At 45.7% G+C, this 17021-nt stretch overlaps 1 protein-coding gene across 3 annotated transcripts; it reads right to left on the minus strand.

Moving 5' to 3' along the window:
- Positions 1 to 955: 955 nt before the first annotated feature.
- TBCB (tubulin folding cofactor B) lies at positions 956 to 16884 on the minus strand. 3 transcript variants are annotated; one of them, XM_036440356.2, is made up of 7 exons: positions 16654 to 16884; positions 16134 to 16277; positions 11887 to 11983; positions 11082 to 11273; positions 6817 to 6889; positions 2498 to 2514; positions 968 to 1074 (listed from the first exon to the last, which is right to left on the minus strand). In XM_036440356.2, exons 1-7 carry the CDS (start codon positions 16765 to 16767, stop codon positions 1001 to 1003), a joined length of 711 nt encoding a protein of 236 aa, XP_036296249.1. In that variant the 5' UTR covers positions 16768 to 16884; the 3' UTR covers positions 968 to 1000. The 3 variants fall into 3 exon arrangements, with proteins under 3 accessions (XP_036296250.1, XP_036296249.1, XP_036296248.1); XM_036440357.2 differs by lacking the exon at positions 6817 to 6889 and having other exon boundaries at positions 956 to 1074; XM_036440355.2 differs by lacking the exons at positions 968 to 1074; positions 2498 to 2514 and adding an exon at positions 6365 to 6645.
- Between the last annotated feature and the right edge of the window lie 137 nt (positions 16885 to 17021).

Raw genomic sequence — 17021 nt, forward strand, 5'->3', positions numbered from 1 at the left:
CAACCCTGCTTGAGAGCTGACCAGGACCCGAGCAGAGGGAACAGTTGAGATGCAGGAAAGCATGAAGGAGGGCAGGCAGGCCAGCTTCTACTTTGGCCAGAAAAGTCAACCCTGGCTCCCCAGCCAGGACATTGGTTCCCCCTCTCTGACTAATTCACTGACTGGCAGCATCTGAGTAGTACCAACCTTGTATTGACCCCCTCCCCCCTCCCTTTCTCACCTGAGGAAACCAAATCCCTTCACCCCACAATTTCCAGAGCCTCAGGGAGGGAAGCAAGACCTCTGCTTCTAAACTTGAACCAGGTGAGGCTGAGAGTATTCCATAGTTTCCTAGAAAACTGTTCCCCTGCCAAGCTGGAGCCACAGCCCAATGCAAAACAATGCAACCAAGTAGGGTGCTGTTGCCCTCATGTGGCCACTGAGACTGTTGCAAAGGCTAAGAATGCTGAGGTTGCAGAGACTTGGGAGGCTAGTGTCCCCCATGGAAAATATAGAAATCTGCTCTAGCCTCTTTGTTCAGTGGTTAGAGCACCAGCCCATGGATTGAAAGGTCTCGGGTTTGTTTATGGTCAAGGGCATGTACCTCAGTTGCAGGTTCTATCAATGACTCCCGTCAGGGCGCATGAGGGAGGCAACCAAACTATGTGTCTCTTGTACATCGATGTTTCTCTCTGCCTCTCCCCCTCCCTTCCACTCTCTCTAAAAATAAAAATAAAAAATCAATGGGAAAAGTTTTAGGCCTGCTGAAGGAGGAACACATGATGCTGAAAAGGGTAAAAAATTATAAATTTACATCTTTTTTAATTTAATAAATCTTTATTGCTCAGATTATTACAATTGTTTCTCCTTTTTCCCCCCTTAGCTCCCTTCCATCCGGTTCCCACCCCACCCATAAATTTACATCTGCTAGCAGAAGGGCTGAGACCAAAATGGCACCAGTGGGCAGAGTAGGGGGAGCAGTATTTATATCTCTTGTAAACACGTCAGTCAGAGTAACTGGTCAGACCAGGTGCAGGTGGGAGCCAGGTGTAGCGGTCCACTGGAAACAGTGAGGCTGTTTACTGGAAACTGAAGTCTGTTAATCATAAAACTTATCCTATCTAATAAAGAGGGAATATGCTAATTGGCCATCAGTCCATCACAAAGATGGCTGCACCCACTGTTGAGGCCAAGTTCCCATAAGGAGCCTTAAGGAGCAATCAGCAGGAACCTGAGGCTATGCCCTGCCCTGTGCCCATAAGGATTGACAGAGGATCTTAAGGTGCGCTTCCTGTCCTGGTGCTGGGCTAGGGGACCTCAGGCCACACTCCCCACCAGGTGGGGCTTGACAGGGGACTTCAGGCCGTGCCCCCCACCCTGGCACCAGGCTGGGAGACCTTAGGCCTCAACCCCCACCCCAGTACCAGGCAAGGCTAAGCCTCAAACTTAAAAAAGAGATTTATTTTCTTCCCCAATATCAGCTCGGGGACAAGGAAGTCTATCCTGGAAATGAATTGTAGCACTGTTCTCCAATTAAATTTGTTTTACTAATACTTATAGCCCTTTTACCAAGAAAGGGATTTAAGGAAAACTTTTCTCGAAGCCCCAGCAAACTGCCTACCTCTCACAAAGGCAGAACAGCTGCTTTCCTCCATCCTCCACTCGGCTCTTTCCCAGGAAGCGGCAGCTGTTCAACCCTTTCTTTGCTACAAGACTCAGACACTGCCAAAACCGGTTTAGCTCAGTGGATAGAGCGTCTGCCTGCAGACTGAAAGGTCCTGGGTTCGATTCCAATCAAGGGCATGTACATTGGTTGCGGGCACATCCCCAGTAGGAGGTGTGCAAGAGGCAGCTGGTCGATGATTCTCTCTCATCGATATTTCTAACTCTCTATCCCTCTCTCTTCCTCTCTGTAAAAAATCAATAAAAAAAAATATTAAAAAAAGAAACAGAAGTGAAGCTTGAGGTTTATTCTTGAAAAAAAAAAAAAAAAAAAAGACTCAGACACTTGTTTGAAGAACTGCAGGAACTTGCCTAACAGTCCTACCACTATCAGGAGCGGAACTCATTATCACCCAAACCCTAGCATGTTATCACTAAGGGAAGTCATACATAAAATACATATTAAAGAAATTATTTGGGTCTGTTAAGGGCCAAGAATTTTGGGGATACTTTTTATCCAATAGACAGCCTCAGGCATTAAAAAAATTACCAAAATTAGCCTTAGGACCTTAGACCCCTACTGAGCAACTATCAGAGGTAACTTTCAGTGTTTTTAACACCTTAGAGCAGAAGAAAAGCAAGAAAGCCATCCCATAAAAACAAATAACTCAGTTTTTAAATATATTTTTAATTGATTTTTTTACAGAGAGAAAGGGGGAGGGATAGAGTCAGAAACATCAATCAGCTGCCTCAGTTTTTTAAAAATATATATTTTATTGATTTTTTTACAGAGAGGAAGGGAGAGGGACCAGGTGGAGGTGGGAGCCAGGTGTAGCTGGTTCACTGGAAACTAAAGGCCATTCATCATGAAACCTATAATGAGGACAACAGGAAAATCGCCAGGAGGGGCAAGAGCCCCAAGCAGGGCATTATGGAGCGCAAGAATGTGCCTAATAAAAAGTATCCTCAGGGGAGGATTACAAAAAAGATGAAAATAAGGGGATCCCTCTCTGAGTGGGTGATCCAGACTTGGGCCAGGAAAGGTGTGATAGGAGGAGAAACAGTGAAGAAATTGGGTGCAGAGTTCACTGTGAGGATTAAATGAAAGCCAACATGGTGATTGTTTATTGTAATATATATTGTTTTTATTTAAACATTTTTATTGATTTCAGAAAGGTTGGGAGAGGGAGACAGAAACATCAATGATGAGAATCATTGATTGGCTGCCTCCTGCACATCCCCCACTGGAGATCGGACCTGCATCCCTTGATCAGAATGGAACCTGGGACCCTTCAGTCTGCAGGCCGACGCTCTATCCACTGAGCAAAACTGGTTAGAGCTATGTAGTCGTTTATATACAGCTAATCTGAGGAAGCATTTACCTATGTGCCTGGTTCTGAATTTAAGCACTTTACATTTATTAGCTCATTTAATGCTTACAACAATCACTGGTGGTCGGTACTATTATCGGCCCCACTTTACAGGAATGAAGCTGAAACCCGAAGAAAAGGAATAGTTACTATTCCGCCTGCCAGCTGGTGCGTGAGAGCTGGGGTCTGACCTAAGTAAGCTGTCCAGTTTCAGAGTCTGTGCTCTTCTTCACGAAGACCACAGCACCTCTTAACCTTGTGAATTAACCCAAGTGTGTAAATTGGTATAGGAATCAACTTACATGGACCGTTTAGCTTGTCTGAGTTGGTGATTTAGCCCTGCTACAGGGCAAAGGTTGCATTCAGCCTAAGTTTGTGTTTAGCTCGGGGATCAAGTTTCTGATCAGCAGGAATCAAAGGGGTTACTTCAGACCTACAAAGCCCTTTTGTTCCAGGGACTCCTACTCAAGTGTTTCTCATCCTTTCCTTAGTACCAGCACCACCCTGCAGATTTAGAGGTTTGTTCTCTCTCCCCCACTACCAGCAAACTTACTCATAATTAAATATAACAGCCAAAAGTAGATAAAAGGCAATGTTTGGTAATTAGGTTTGTCTGCCTTCAACTCTCCAGCAAGTTCTATGTCCAATTCATGAATGTGTTCCCAGCTTCAGGCCTGCCACACAATAGGGGCTCAAAAACTGTAGGGAGAGTTAGACATTCACTGTCTTTTATCTCCACTGTCCCGAGGACTAAGAGGGTGCTGGAGGGCGCAAATTAGGCAAGGGCAGTTGTCAGGGGGCGGGAGGCTTTAATGGGTCTGGTGGAAGGAAATCCCTCCTGTTCCTGTTGCTTCCCCTGAAGTTACAGATGTGGTAATAGGCAGAGGGTGGTCAATGCTTCAGTGCTGGGCCCACCAAAATCCATGGTTCCTTCTTCTTCTTCTTTTTTTAAAATATATTTTTATTGATTTCAGAGAGGAAGAGAGGGGAAGAGAAAAATCAATGATGAGAGAATCATTGATAAGCTGCCTCTTGCACATCCCCCACTGAGGATGGAGCCCAAAACCCAGGCACATGCCTTTGACTGGAATTGAACCTGGAACCCTTCAGTCCACAGGCTGATGCTCTATCCACTGAAGCAACAGTAAAGGCCCCATGTTTCTTTTTCATAGTAGTGGCTAGGAGGGAGCTGCTCAGCACAGGAGTATGTTCCAAAGCCCGCTTTGCATCTAGGGGCGCTGCACTGGCTGGCATGGCTCAGTGTTTTTATTTTATTTTATATATTTTATTGATTTTACACAGAGAAGAATTGAGAGGGACAGAGAGTTAGAAACGTCGATGAGAAAGAAACATCTATCAGCTGGCACCCCCCCCCTCCCCCCCCCACTGGGGACATGCCCACAATCAAGTTACATGCCCTTGACCGGAATCGAACCCGGGACCATTCAGTCCGCAGGCCGACGCTCTATCCACTGAGTCAAACCCGGTTTGGCTCAGTGATTGAGCATCGACCTATGAACCAAGAGGTCACAGATCAATTCCCAGTCAGGGCACATGCCCAGGTTGAGGGCTCGATCTCCAGTGTGGGGCATGCAGGAGGCAGGAACATTGTTGATGTTCCTATCTCTCTCTCCCTCCCTGAAATCAATAAATATTTGTGGTTGTTTTTTTTGTTGTTGTTTTTTTTTTAATATGAGAAGTGAAATGTGTACAACAGGTTATTAAAGAATATGGTGAACTTCCTCCACACTGTGTTCTCCTATTTGCTAGCTGGCAGCATATAATTTTGAGCCCATAGAAATGATGGAGCCACAAGATGGAGACTGGGTATATGAATCACCACATGGAGGTTGCTGCCAATTACGTAGAATCCCTATTTCAGACTGGGGTGCGTGTGTGTGTGTGTGTGTGTGTGTGTGTGTTTCTTATAGCAGCCCAAATAAAAATGAAATTTCTTCATTTGTGTAGATAAAATGCCAGCACTACCCCCGCCCTGAAGCAGCATGATGTTGGGATGGTCTAGAAAGCTATGCATTTTTTAAGTAAATTCATAATGTTTCATATTGTTAATATCCTGAAATTTTATTAAATGTTGTTGAAAGCCTTATTACTATTTTCAGATTCTTTCAATAAACAGACTTCTTTAAAAATGTGCTGATCCAGACTTGGGCCAGGAAAGGTGTGATAGGAGGAGAGACAGTGAAGAAATTGTGTGTAGGGTAATTACTATAATATATATTAGGGCGGAGGAAAAAAGAAAAAGTTAAAAAAAGAAAGAATTTCTCAACCCCTTTGCAGTTATAAATGGCCACAAGACAGAATTCTAGCCAACAAAATAAGAACTATTGGGGCTACTGAAAAAGGTACATACAAGGCTGAAAGTGGTAAAGAATTATGAATTTATTAGGTCATCTGGAAGTCCAGATGAGCTGAGCCCCCAAATGGCACCAGCAGCCAGGATGGGGAATAAGAGGTTTTAAAGGACTCTAAGTGGGCTTTTTCTGGGTGGAGAATTCTCTGGGAAGATCAGGAGGAGAAGGTTAATGGTCTTAGCAAATGGAATGTGGTCTAAGCAAAAGGGTATGTCAGTTGTGAAGTGATCTAAAGCAGCGTCCGCCAACCTTTCAGACCTCATGAACCACCAGTGGTCCGAGGACCACCAATTGGCAACTGCTGGACAAAATTATTTGATCAGACCTAACAAGATCAAGTTTTGAGTTATATATTCCTAAAGACAAGGGGTATACCCTCCTCCCTGCTCCGGGTGCCTGGAACAGATAAGGTAGGAATCAGGAGGAGGAGATGGGAGAGCAATAAGATATATGGAGATGAAGACTGGCATCTGACATGGAGGGGGCACATTAGTTCTTATGATTGCATAAGTCTTTACATGGAGAGAAATGAACTTCAATCTTGCAAAAACTACTATTATTGTGGGTCTATCTGTCATAGCAGCAGAATATTATAATAACCAATAAAGTACACAAAAGAGTCTCATGAGCTTCCAGTTACTGGCAAGGGGATAAAGCCTCACCTTGTCCTACATCTACTTTGCTCAGCCTCCTATTTCACCCTTACCTACCCAGCTTCCCAGCCCTTCCGATATCACCAAGTCTTCTAAAGCTTCCCATGTCTGGCAATTAAAAATAATAATTTTAATTTATTAATTTGAGAGAGAGAGGGAAAGAGAGAGAGAGAGAGAGAGAGAGAGAGAGAGAGAGAGAGAGAAAGAGAGAGAGAGAGACATTGATTTGTTGTTCCATTTCCTTATGCATTCATTGGTTGACCCTTGTATGGGATTTGAACCCACAACCTTGGCATATAGGAACGACACTCTAGCCAACTGAGCTAAATGGCCAGGGCTAGGTCCAGCAAATTTAATACACAAGTCTCAAAAGTCAAAGGCAAGAACAAAGTGAATAAAATAAAAACAGGGTCAGGGGAAGAGTCATGGGCACACATAAGGAAGGGCAGTAAGTGGGCAAGGTAGCTAGAGAAGAGGATGCCCTTCCTTGGGCATTACATCTCATCCAACCCGTAGTCCTCCTCAGGGAAATCCCCCACGGTCACAACGGATGGCTTGAAGAAGGCACCGTACTTGGCCTGGCATTCAAAGTAGCGTTTCCCGTTCACACTGCCGGGCATGATGGAAAAGTTGGTGGTCAGGCAGCTCCCAACATGGTTCCCTCCCCAGATGCTAGGATAGATAGGCTCGCCCAGGAGTATATGCATGCACTTACACATATATGCTCACATAGGCAAGCACAGACACACACACAGACGCCTGAGTGGGAATACTTATTACCTGCCATCGTTTTTCCCTAGTGGCTCATCGAAGCGTACGCCAACCCAGTAGCCAGGCTTGAAATCTGTGAGTCCTGCCCAGAGGAAAAATCCCAATAAACTCCAGACACAGCGCATCCCAGATCTGTACCTGCCCACAGAGAAAAACTATCCTTACTGGGAACACCACCATCTCCTGCCCAGACTAATGTGGTAGCCCCTTGCACTGGTTGCTCTGCTCCTACTCCTTACTCCCTACTCATTTGACATTCCCAACCAGAGGGGTCTTTGTAAAAATCAAAGAGAAATAGCACCACTATCTTGATCCAAATTCCTCAAATGCTGCCAATCCCACTCAGCATAAAGTTCACGCTGCTTATAGTCAAATGATTTCTGACAAGGTAGCAAGACAATTCAATGAGAAAATAATAGTCTTTCCAACAAATAATGCTGGGACACCCTAGCCGGTTTGGCTCAGTGGAGAGAGCGTCGGCCTACGGACTGAAAGGTCCTAGGTTCGATACTGGTCAAGGGCACAACCCCAGGTTTCGGGGTCCATCCCCAGTAGGGGATGTGCAGGAGGTATCCAATCAATGATTCTATCTCTCCCTCTCCCTGAATCTCTCTGAAATCAATAATAAAAAATAATAATAATATCTGGGACAACAAGATATATATATGCATGCAAGAGAATGAAGCTGGACTCATACCTCATACTATACACAAAAAATAACACAAAATAGGGTTATCAAAGCCCTAATGTAAGATGTAAGACTATAAAAGTCTTAGAAAGAGGAGAGGGGGGTGGGTGAAGGTAGATGAAGGTAGGGGGGAATAAATGGTGATGGGGAAAAGAGGGGGAAAAAAGTCAGCTGAGATTTGAAATATATATATCTAGTATAATAAAGTGTAGTATGCTAATTAAACCGGATAGCTGGACAACCTTCCAGACATAGCTGGGGCTGTGAGGGCCAAGCCCCATCCATGAATTTCGTGCATCAGGCCTCTAATATATATAAAACTTCTTAGAAAAAAATACAGACATAACTCTTTGTGACCTTGTATTAGGCACTGGTTTCTTAGTTATTATATCTAAAGCACAAGCAACAAAAGAAAAAAAAACAAAAAACTGAACTTCATAAAAATAAAAAAAAAAACACCTTTGTGCTTCAAAAGACAAAGGACACTATCAGGAAAGTAAAAGCAACCAACCCAGAGCGGGGGAGGAGGGAAAGAAAACATAAGCAATATTTTCAACAATAAAGATTAAATAAATAATTAACAAACAAACAAAAACCAACCCACAGAATAGGAGAAAATATTTGCAAATCATATATTTAATAAGGGAATTGTATCTAGAACACATAAAGAGCTTTTGATTAAGTTAATGTGTGATTAAAACTGACTCGTGTCCTTCATGGGAAGAAATTTGGAGATACCAGTAATGAGCCGATGCACAAAGAGGGAAAGACCATGTTAAGATACAGAGAAGAGGTGGCCTTCTACAAACCAACGATAGGCAGAAGAAACCAAACATGCCAAGGCCTTGATCTTGGACTTCTAGCCTCCAGTACTATGAGAAATAAGTTTCTGTTGTTTAAGCCATCCAGTGTGTGATATTTTGTTATAGCAGTTCTAGCAAACGAATACACAACTCAACAACAAAAAGACAAAAAATTCAATTTAAAAATAGGCAAAAGGATCTGAATAGACATTTCTCTAAAGAAAATATATAGATTGCCATTAAGTACATGAAAAGATGCTCAATATCATTGGCCATCAAAGAACTGCAAATCAAACCTATATGCTTTTCCACTTCACACCCATTAGAATAACTATCATGTGGAGAAATTGCAGCTACTCTAGGAAATAATCGGCAGTTCCTCAAAAGGTTAAATATAGAGTTACCATATAACCCAGCAATCCTATTATTAGGTATAAAGGAAAATATATACCCTCACAAAAACTTATATAAGAATGTACATAGCAACGTTATTTTAATACATGCTGCATGAATGAAACTTGAAAATACGCTAAGTGAAAGAAGGCAGTCACTAAAGACCACATACTATAGCATTATTCTATTTATATAAAACATCCAGAACAGATAAATCTGTATGACTTCCTAGGACTAGGAAAGACAGGGTTTCAGAAATGAGGAGTGACAGCTAGTGATTATGGGGTTTCTTTTTGGGGTGATAAAAATGTTCTAAAATTGATTGTGATGTTGGTTGCACAAGTCTGTGAACATACTAAAAACCAATGAATGAATAATGTACACTTTAAATCGGTGAGTTTTAGTTTTATGATATATTAATTATATATATATATATATATATATATATATATATCCATCCTATCTAATAAAAGAGTGATATGCAAATTAACTATCACCCTGCTACACCTACAAACCATGCCCATCAGCCAATCAGGAGTGAGTATGCAAATTAACCCAACCAAGATGGCTGTGGCCAGAGAGGAAAGCAGGAGGGAGGCTTGGGTTTTCCCAGTGTTGGAGGAAGCCAAGCTTTCCACCCACCCTGGCTGGCCCAGGCCTCCACTTAAGGCTACAAAGTTTCAATTATAGAAGATACATAAATCCCAACAGAAATGGCTGCCACCATGAAGCAAGCAGAAGGCTTGGTTCTGCTCCAGGCTACAAAGTTTCAATTGTAGAAGATAAATAAATCCCAGATACCAGGGCCTTTGCTTGGGTCACCAGAGGGGTGGCCAGCCTGCAAACCACCACAGGCCCCTCACCCAGGCCACCCCAAACCCAAGGGAACCCCCACCCTAATCCTTCAGGGCAAACCAGTTGGCCCCCACCCATTACCAGGCCTCTATCCTATCTAATAAAAGAGTAATATGCAGATTGACCATCACTCCAACACACAAGATGGATGCCCCCATGTGGTCAAAGACCCTGCCCCCATATGGACACAAGATGGCCACCACAGATGGCCAGAAGGGGAGGGCAGTTGAAAAGGACTAGGCCTGCAAGGGAGGGGAGTTGGGAGGGACCAGGCCTGCAAGGGAAGGCAATTGTGGCAAACAGGCTGGCAGAGGAGCAGTTAGACATCAATCAGGCTGGCAGGGGAGTGGTTAGGGGTGATCAGGCTGGCAGACAGAAGCAGTTAGGGGCAATCAGGAAGGCAACAAGTGAGCAGTTCAGAGCCAGAAGTCCTGCATTGTGAGAGGGATCCCAGATTGGAGAGGGTGCAGGCTGGGCTGAGGGACACCTCTCCCTCCCTCCGTGCACGAATTTTGTATACTGGACCTCTACCGTGTTTCCCCGAAAATAAGACATCCTCTGAAAATAAGGCCTAGCGCATGGAAAGATAAGACATTCCCTGAAAATAAGACCTATAGCAACTTTGGGAGAAAAAATTAATATAAGACACTGTCTTATTTTCGGGGAAACAGGGTAGTATATGGGCCTCTAGTGTGTGTATGTATATGTGTGTGTGTGCATATATAAAAATAAAAGACTAATATGCAAAGTGTCCCCTCAGGAGTTCAACCAGGAGTTCGATTGCTCCCTATGATGTGTGCTGACCACCAGGGGGCAGCATGGAACAAAGGAAGGCCAGGGCTGGCAGAAGGAAGGCCCAGATTGGCCCTGATTGCCAGCCAAGCCTAGAGACCATACCCATGCACAAATTTTATGAACCAGTCTCTAGTATCTCAATAAAGTTGTTATAAAAAATAAAACCCACACTCCTCTCTACTATCTCCAAAGTCATGCATGGTTCAGCCCTGCCCATGCTCCCCTTCACTCACTCCCCACTAGCCATGCTGACTTCCTTTCTCTGCCTCCAACTCGTCAAGTTTGTTCCTGCTCACAGCCCTTGCACTCATTACTCCCTCTGGCTGGAACACTCAGCCCTCTTTGCACCTGGCTCACTTTTCCCTTTCCTTCAAATAGTTCTTGCCCCAAGGAAGCACTCTGGATTCCTCTCAGCTCACACAGCTTCCTACGCTTTCCTCATCACTGCCCTATCAATTCAGCCTGTGCTTTCCCCATCACAGCTCTAAAAGTTCTGCCTGTTTCCCCATCTTAGCTCTAACCACTTTTGCCTCAAAACTAACCACTCTGGTCTCCACTTCTTCTATCACAACCCAGACATTCTGCCTCTGCTTCCCAGTTCCCTTCCCTGAACATTCTGGGTTGTCCCTGTTAGCTGCTTTGTCTGTCTCTCCTACTAAATTGGGATCTCCTTGAGGGCTGGGTCCCCTGCACTGCCCACATCAGGCAGGGCAGGGCATAAGGCCTCAGTGGCCACATACCTACATACATGATGGTGCCCCGGCGAGGAGGCTGCCCAGGTGCCCGCACCTCACAGCGACTACCCACAAGGATGGCACTGGCCTGGGCCTTCTCCTCCGTGAGGCGCTGGGTGGTCTCAGCTTCTTGTTGTGCTCGCTCCTCTTCATTGTATCGCCCTAACTTGCTGCGCTTCAGGAAGGAGCGAACTGAGTCTGTGGGTGGGGTAGAAGATGGGGGTCAGAAGCAGTCTACCTATTGGGGCTCTGGTCTAATGAGATAACCTTCCACTCACCCAGGGCTAACATTCACAGAGAAACTCTTCTGTTCTAGTTGTCAAAGGGCTATCATTCAAGTCCCCAAGTCTCTCACCACAGCCCTGGCCTCTCCCCAGGCTTTCTGGGGCCTCCCCACAATCCAGAAACTAAAGGACAGATTCCTGTCTCCAGTCTTTCACATCACCCCATCTTCCCACATCCTTTCAGCATCACATTCACCTCCATCTGTCCCCTGAACCCCTCATCTTCCCCACAGTGCACTGATCACCACACTGCCCTGTCCACTCCACATTCTACCATGCTCTGCCCTCATGTGATCCTGACCACGCTCACCACACCTGACTCCTCAACATCCGATCCCTCTCACGCCCCCTCTGCTTTCCCATGTTCCTATCTGCCTCCCGCAGTCCCTCACACCTCCCAGCCATCTGCCCCTTCACCACCAGTTTCCCCTCAATGTCCTTGTCTGTTGCCTGTCCCCCAACACCACCACCTACCTACACACACTCCTGGCCCCTACACACCCCATTTATCCCCAAGTGCCCCATACCTTGCCTCTGGTCGTAGGCTTCCTGTGAGATCTTGTATTTCTCCACCTTGGACACATCCTCATATTCCCCAAGGCTGGCACCGCTGTGGTCAATGACCTACAGTAACAGGAGGGGTCAGAGGGGATCAGGGTCTGGTCAGGGAGGCTTGGGGTGCTGGGAGGAGTGGTACAGTTGCACAGTGGAGCATTTCATAGACTTAAGTCTCTCCTGTCTAAGAAAAACTATATTCTACCCTCACTTTATCTCATCTCCTGAGCCGAACAGAAGGATGAGACCAAGTGTCTGCACTAGTCATCTCCCTTTCCTCACCCCTATATGAACCCTGAATGCTGGTGTCAACATCACTGCTGGCCCCCAAGTCACAAGAACCAAAGGGTGTAGCTCAGGTCTTACACATGAACCCTCTAGGCAGCACATCTGTCCTCTCTACTCTCTGGGCTTCTGAGAGCCTCTTACGAAGCCTCAACATCCCTACCCTGTGGCATCTCTTCCTGTATCACCCTCAAGGTTCATTAACTCACTGCTTGCTGAGCTCTTCCAAAGCGCCCAGCTGGACCCTGTGCTGGGTGCTAGGGATGCAGTGCAAAAACAGATAAATGCCTGCTGGAAGACCGACCATATACAAATATGCAGGTGTACGTATTAAACACCAAAAGAGCCAAAACTGGTTTGGCTCAGTGGATAGAGCGTCGGCCTGCGGACTGAAGGGTCCCAGGTTCAATTCCGGTCAAGGGCATGTATTATACATTGGTTGTGGGCACATCCCCGGTAGGGGATCTGCAGGAGGCAGTTGGTCGGTGTTTCTCTCTCATCGATGTTTCTAGCTCTCTATCCCTCTCCCTTCCTTTCTGTAAAAAATCAATAAAATATATTTAAAAAAATAATAAAATAAAATAAACACCAAAAGATAACAAAGTTTGATGTAAAAAAAAAAAAAAAAAAAAAAACAACTGCAAAGAAGCTTAAGGAGCCTGGGAATATAGTCAGGGAAGGCTTCTAAATGGAGGGAATGTCTGACCCAAAACCTGAAGGATGAAAAGGAGCAGGCACAAAGTCCCAGCTGCAGAACTGTCCTTAGTCCTTTTGAGGAACATCAGGGAGACCAGCATGGCTTGTGTGAATAAGCCAGGGACGTGGGAGACACAACAGACTTTGCTTTTACCTGGAATGAGGTGCAGCCAGGAAGGCTATGAGCCAGGAGAGCTCACAGGTTCCCTCTGACTGTGTGTGGAGAACACATCTGGGGGCAAGAGGGGTGATGGGAGCAGGAGATAGAGGTGGCTGGTGTCCAGGAGGGAGAGGATGGAGGCTGGGCCAGGGAGGAGCACTGGAGGGGGAGAAGAGTTTAGATTCTGAACAGATTTTGTAGGTGGAGCCCGCAGGGTTTGGGGACAGACTGGATATGGGTGTGAGGAAAATAGAGGGCTCAGGAAACACTCTGAGGTATTTGTCCTGAACCACAGGGCTAACATACAAAAAAAAAAAAAAAAGCTCTTACCTCTGGTCAAGGGTCGCTAAGAATTTCTACTTCTATATTAGGGATTTTTGTAAGTTTGAGGTTGCTGTTACTTTAAATATTTTACAGGTAATATTTATAAACAGAAAAAGTTTTAGAAATAATAAAAATTCCCCAGGGATCTTCCTTGAATGGCCTCAGAAGTCAGTCTGTTTCTATACCCAAATTCATGTGTGAAAACCTCCTGTTAGAGGATGCCACTGGCCATGCCTGGCCTACCAGCATCCCTAAGCTGAGGCTGCTCAGGGCAGCCCAATCTGTTCTGTGGTCTTTCCATACAATGCTGACCCAGTCCTGGCTCCTCCCACCCTACCACATCATCTGGACTATGCAAGTTGCCTCCTCACTTGTCTTCCCATTCCTTCTATCCTCCACTCTGCTCCCTACATAGAATCAGAGAGGGCCTGTGAACCCTCAGTCAGACCAGGCTCTCCTAACTCAGAGTCTTCCCTTGGCTCCCACTTCCCTCTGCCATAGGAGTGGACACTATTCAGTCTCTTGTACCCACTTGTACCTCCCATCTCAGAGTATTTGCACATGCTGTACCCTTCTCCTGGGGCACTTTTTTTCCTTCTTTAGTTAACTCTTCCTATTCAGGTCTCTGCTAAGGCAGCACCCCCTCTCGGAAGTTCTCATTAATGAGTCATGTCCCTTGATATAGGATTTCCAGCTCTTTATCTCCTTCTGCGTGGTCTTCACCACACTGACCCTTCATATTTGTTCTTGTGAATATTTAGCTAACATCTATCTCAGATTGGACAGAGATAAACAGAAACCTTCTCAGATTTGGTTCATAGCTATACTTCTGGTATAACACAAATGCTCAATGAACAGTCACTAAATAAAATGATATTAAAAAGTTGTTGTTTTTTTGTTTGTTTTTTGCCGAAACCGATTTGGCTCAGTGGTAGAGCGTCGGTCTGCAGACTGAAGAGTCCCAGGTTCGATTCCGGTCAAGGGCATGTACGTTGGTTGCGGGCACATCCCCGATAGGGGGTGTGCAAGAGGCAGCTGGTCGATGTTTCTCTCTCATCGATGTTTTTAGCTCTCTATCTCTCTCCCTTCCTCTCTGTAAGAAATCAATAAAATATATTAAAAAAAACAAAACAAAACACTTTTTTTTTAAATATATTTTATTGATTTCTTACAGAGAGGAGGAGAGAGGGATAGAGAGATAGAAACATCAATGAGAAACATCGACCAGCTGCCTCTTGCACACCCCCTATCGGGGATGTGCCCGCAACCAACGTACATGCCCTTGACCGGAATCGAACCCGGGACTCTTCAGTCTGCAGACCGACGCTCTACCACTGAGCCAAACCGGTTTCGGCTGATATTAAAATGTTTAAAAAAAAATAAAAGGACCAGTTCTCTGGGCACACTGACTTCTAGAGTCATGCAGACTGAGTAAAACATGTAGCTATAGTTCACCTTTACGACAGTATTTTCCATCTTAAAACTAAGTTGTTCTTTGTTTTTATTTTTTAATATATTTCTATTGATTTTTGAAAGGAAGGGAGGAGAAAGTGATAGAAACATCAATGATGAGAGAGAATCATTGATTAGCTGCTTTCTACACACCCCCAATGGGGATCAAACCCACAACCTGGGCATGTGCCCTAACCCAGAATTGAACTGTGATTTCCTGGTTCTTAAGTCAATGCTCAACCACTGAGCTACACTGGCTGGGTAAAGCTAAGTTTTCTCTTCTGCAAAATAAGGTTAATTATGCCATCTTCCAAGTCTTATTTTATGAACTCAACTCTCATCCGACAATGATTCACTGAGCATCCTCTCTGTGCCAGGAATTGTTCCAGGTGCTAAGGAAAAATGCACAGTATGTCACAGGAAGATAAGAGCCATGGACAAAAATCAAATAAAGGAAGTTTAAGTTTTACACTGAAGCCAATGAAGGCCTCACACTCAAAAGTTAACATTTAATTAAAGACTGGAAGGAAAGAGTAAGTCATGTGAGCATAGAAAAAGAGCCATTCAGGCACAGGTTACATTCAATGTGTAGCATATTTGAAGGTAACCTCACCTGGGATGCTGAGATGCCTGAAGAATATGGCAGAGGGTCGGGGTGGGTGTGAGGATAGAGAAGATTATATGAGCTGATGCATGCAGAGGTCCTTTGTGTTCCAGCTTCTCCCAACACATCTCATTGCTCACCCTGACCCACCTCACACTATAGGCCTCTGTATACTGCTTCTTCCAGCTGGCATCCCTTCCCAGCTCTTCTCCTAAACCGTCCTTTCCTCATTCTTCAAGTCTCAGCTTAGGCATCTCTTTCTTCAGAAATCCCCTTCTGATAATCCCAGATGGAGTCAAGCACCTCTTCTGTGTGTCCCGTTACCTGGGCTTGCCCCCAACCCAAACCACTCTCTCCATACTGGACTACAGGCTTCATGGGGGCCTATCTTGGTTATCACACAGGACAAAGCATTTGTTAAATAAATGAATGGAAAATAAATAAATGAATAATGAATGGAGCCCAGCCAACGACTCATAAACCAAGAGATCTGGGTTTGATTCCCAGGGCACAGGCCTGCTTGCAGGCTGGGCCCCAGTAGGGGGCGTGCAGGAGGCAATCCATCGATGTTTCTCTCTCATTAATGTTTCTATCTTTCTATCCCTCTCCTTTCCCCTCTCTCTAAAATCAATACAAGCATATTAAAAATAAATAAATAAATAATTGGAGAAGAGGAATCCCAGGTAGGGAGGACTCACATGGATACGGCAGCCGTCATCTACGGGGTAGGAGCCCAGTAGCGCATCGTCCTGATCCAGCTTGCAGCAGAACTTCTCGTCAGCTCCGTAAAGTTCCAGTTCCATGCAAGACGCAGGGCTGCCCACCACCAGCTCTAGTTTACACTGCGAGGAGTAAGGGATGTGGAGAAGTTGGAGAGGAGGAAGTCTGTCAGTGGCTCGACCCTCTACCCAGACTCTCTGCCCCTTGTATCAATAACCATCTCCCCATCCTTACTCCTCCAAGAGACCCATCATTTTAGGACCCAAGTGGTTATCACTGGCCCTGCCCGCTCTGCTCTTGTCCCCGCCCCCTGAAACCTCTGATTTTCCCAGGCCCTGCCCACTTCTCTGGCACCTCCGGTTCCTTCTGGCCTCGCCCCACTGAGGCCCGGTCCCGAATCCTAGCAACCTCGGTTTATTTCTGGCCCCTCCCTGCGATCGGGAAGCCCATCCATTTTTCCTGTGCCCATCCCCTCCGGACCCCGCCCCTCGGCCACACCTTGAATTCAGCTATCGTGAGGCTGCGACTGTACCGCTTCTCGGAGCGAAAGCTGTTGAGAGAGCTGCTGATGAAAACGGTCACGGTGGGCGCCGATAACCCCGTCACCTCCATCTTGCGCTCTGGGGGTGGTGATGGGGAGTTTGCAGCCCCGTCAGCCGCCGCACGCCAGCTCCACCGAGGCCACTACGGGGATATCAACCTCTCCCCGCTCTCCTGCAGGGAGGTCCGCCAATCGCGCTGTCTCCTCAGCCCCGGAAGCGCTCCCGTTTTCCTAGCAGGTACAGCCAATCCTGAGAGGCCGGGCTGGGTGCAGGTCTTCCAATAGCAGCCCGGGAAACGGCCGGGCGGCGCGGGTGAAGCCGGGA

Source organism: Pipistrellus kuhlii, unplaced genomic scaffold (genome assembly GCF_014108245.1).
Source record: "Pipistrellus kuhlii isolate mPipKuh1 unplaced genomic scaffold, mPipKuh1.p scaffold_m20_p_17, whole genome shotgun sequence".
NCBI classification, from domain to species: Eukaryota; Metazoa; Chordata; class Mammalia; order Chiroptera; family Vespertilionidae; genus Pipistrellus; species Pipistrellus kuhlii.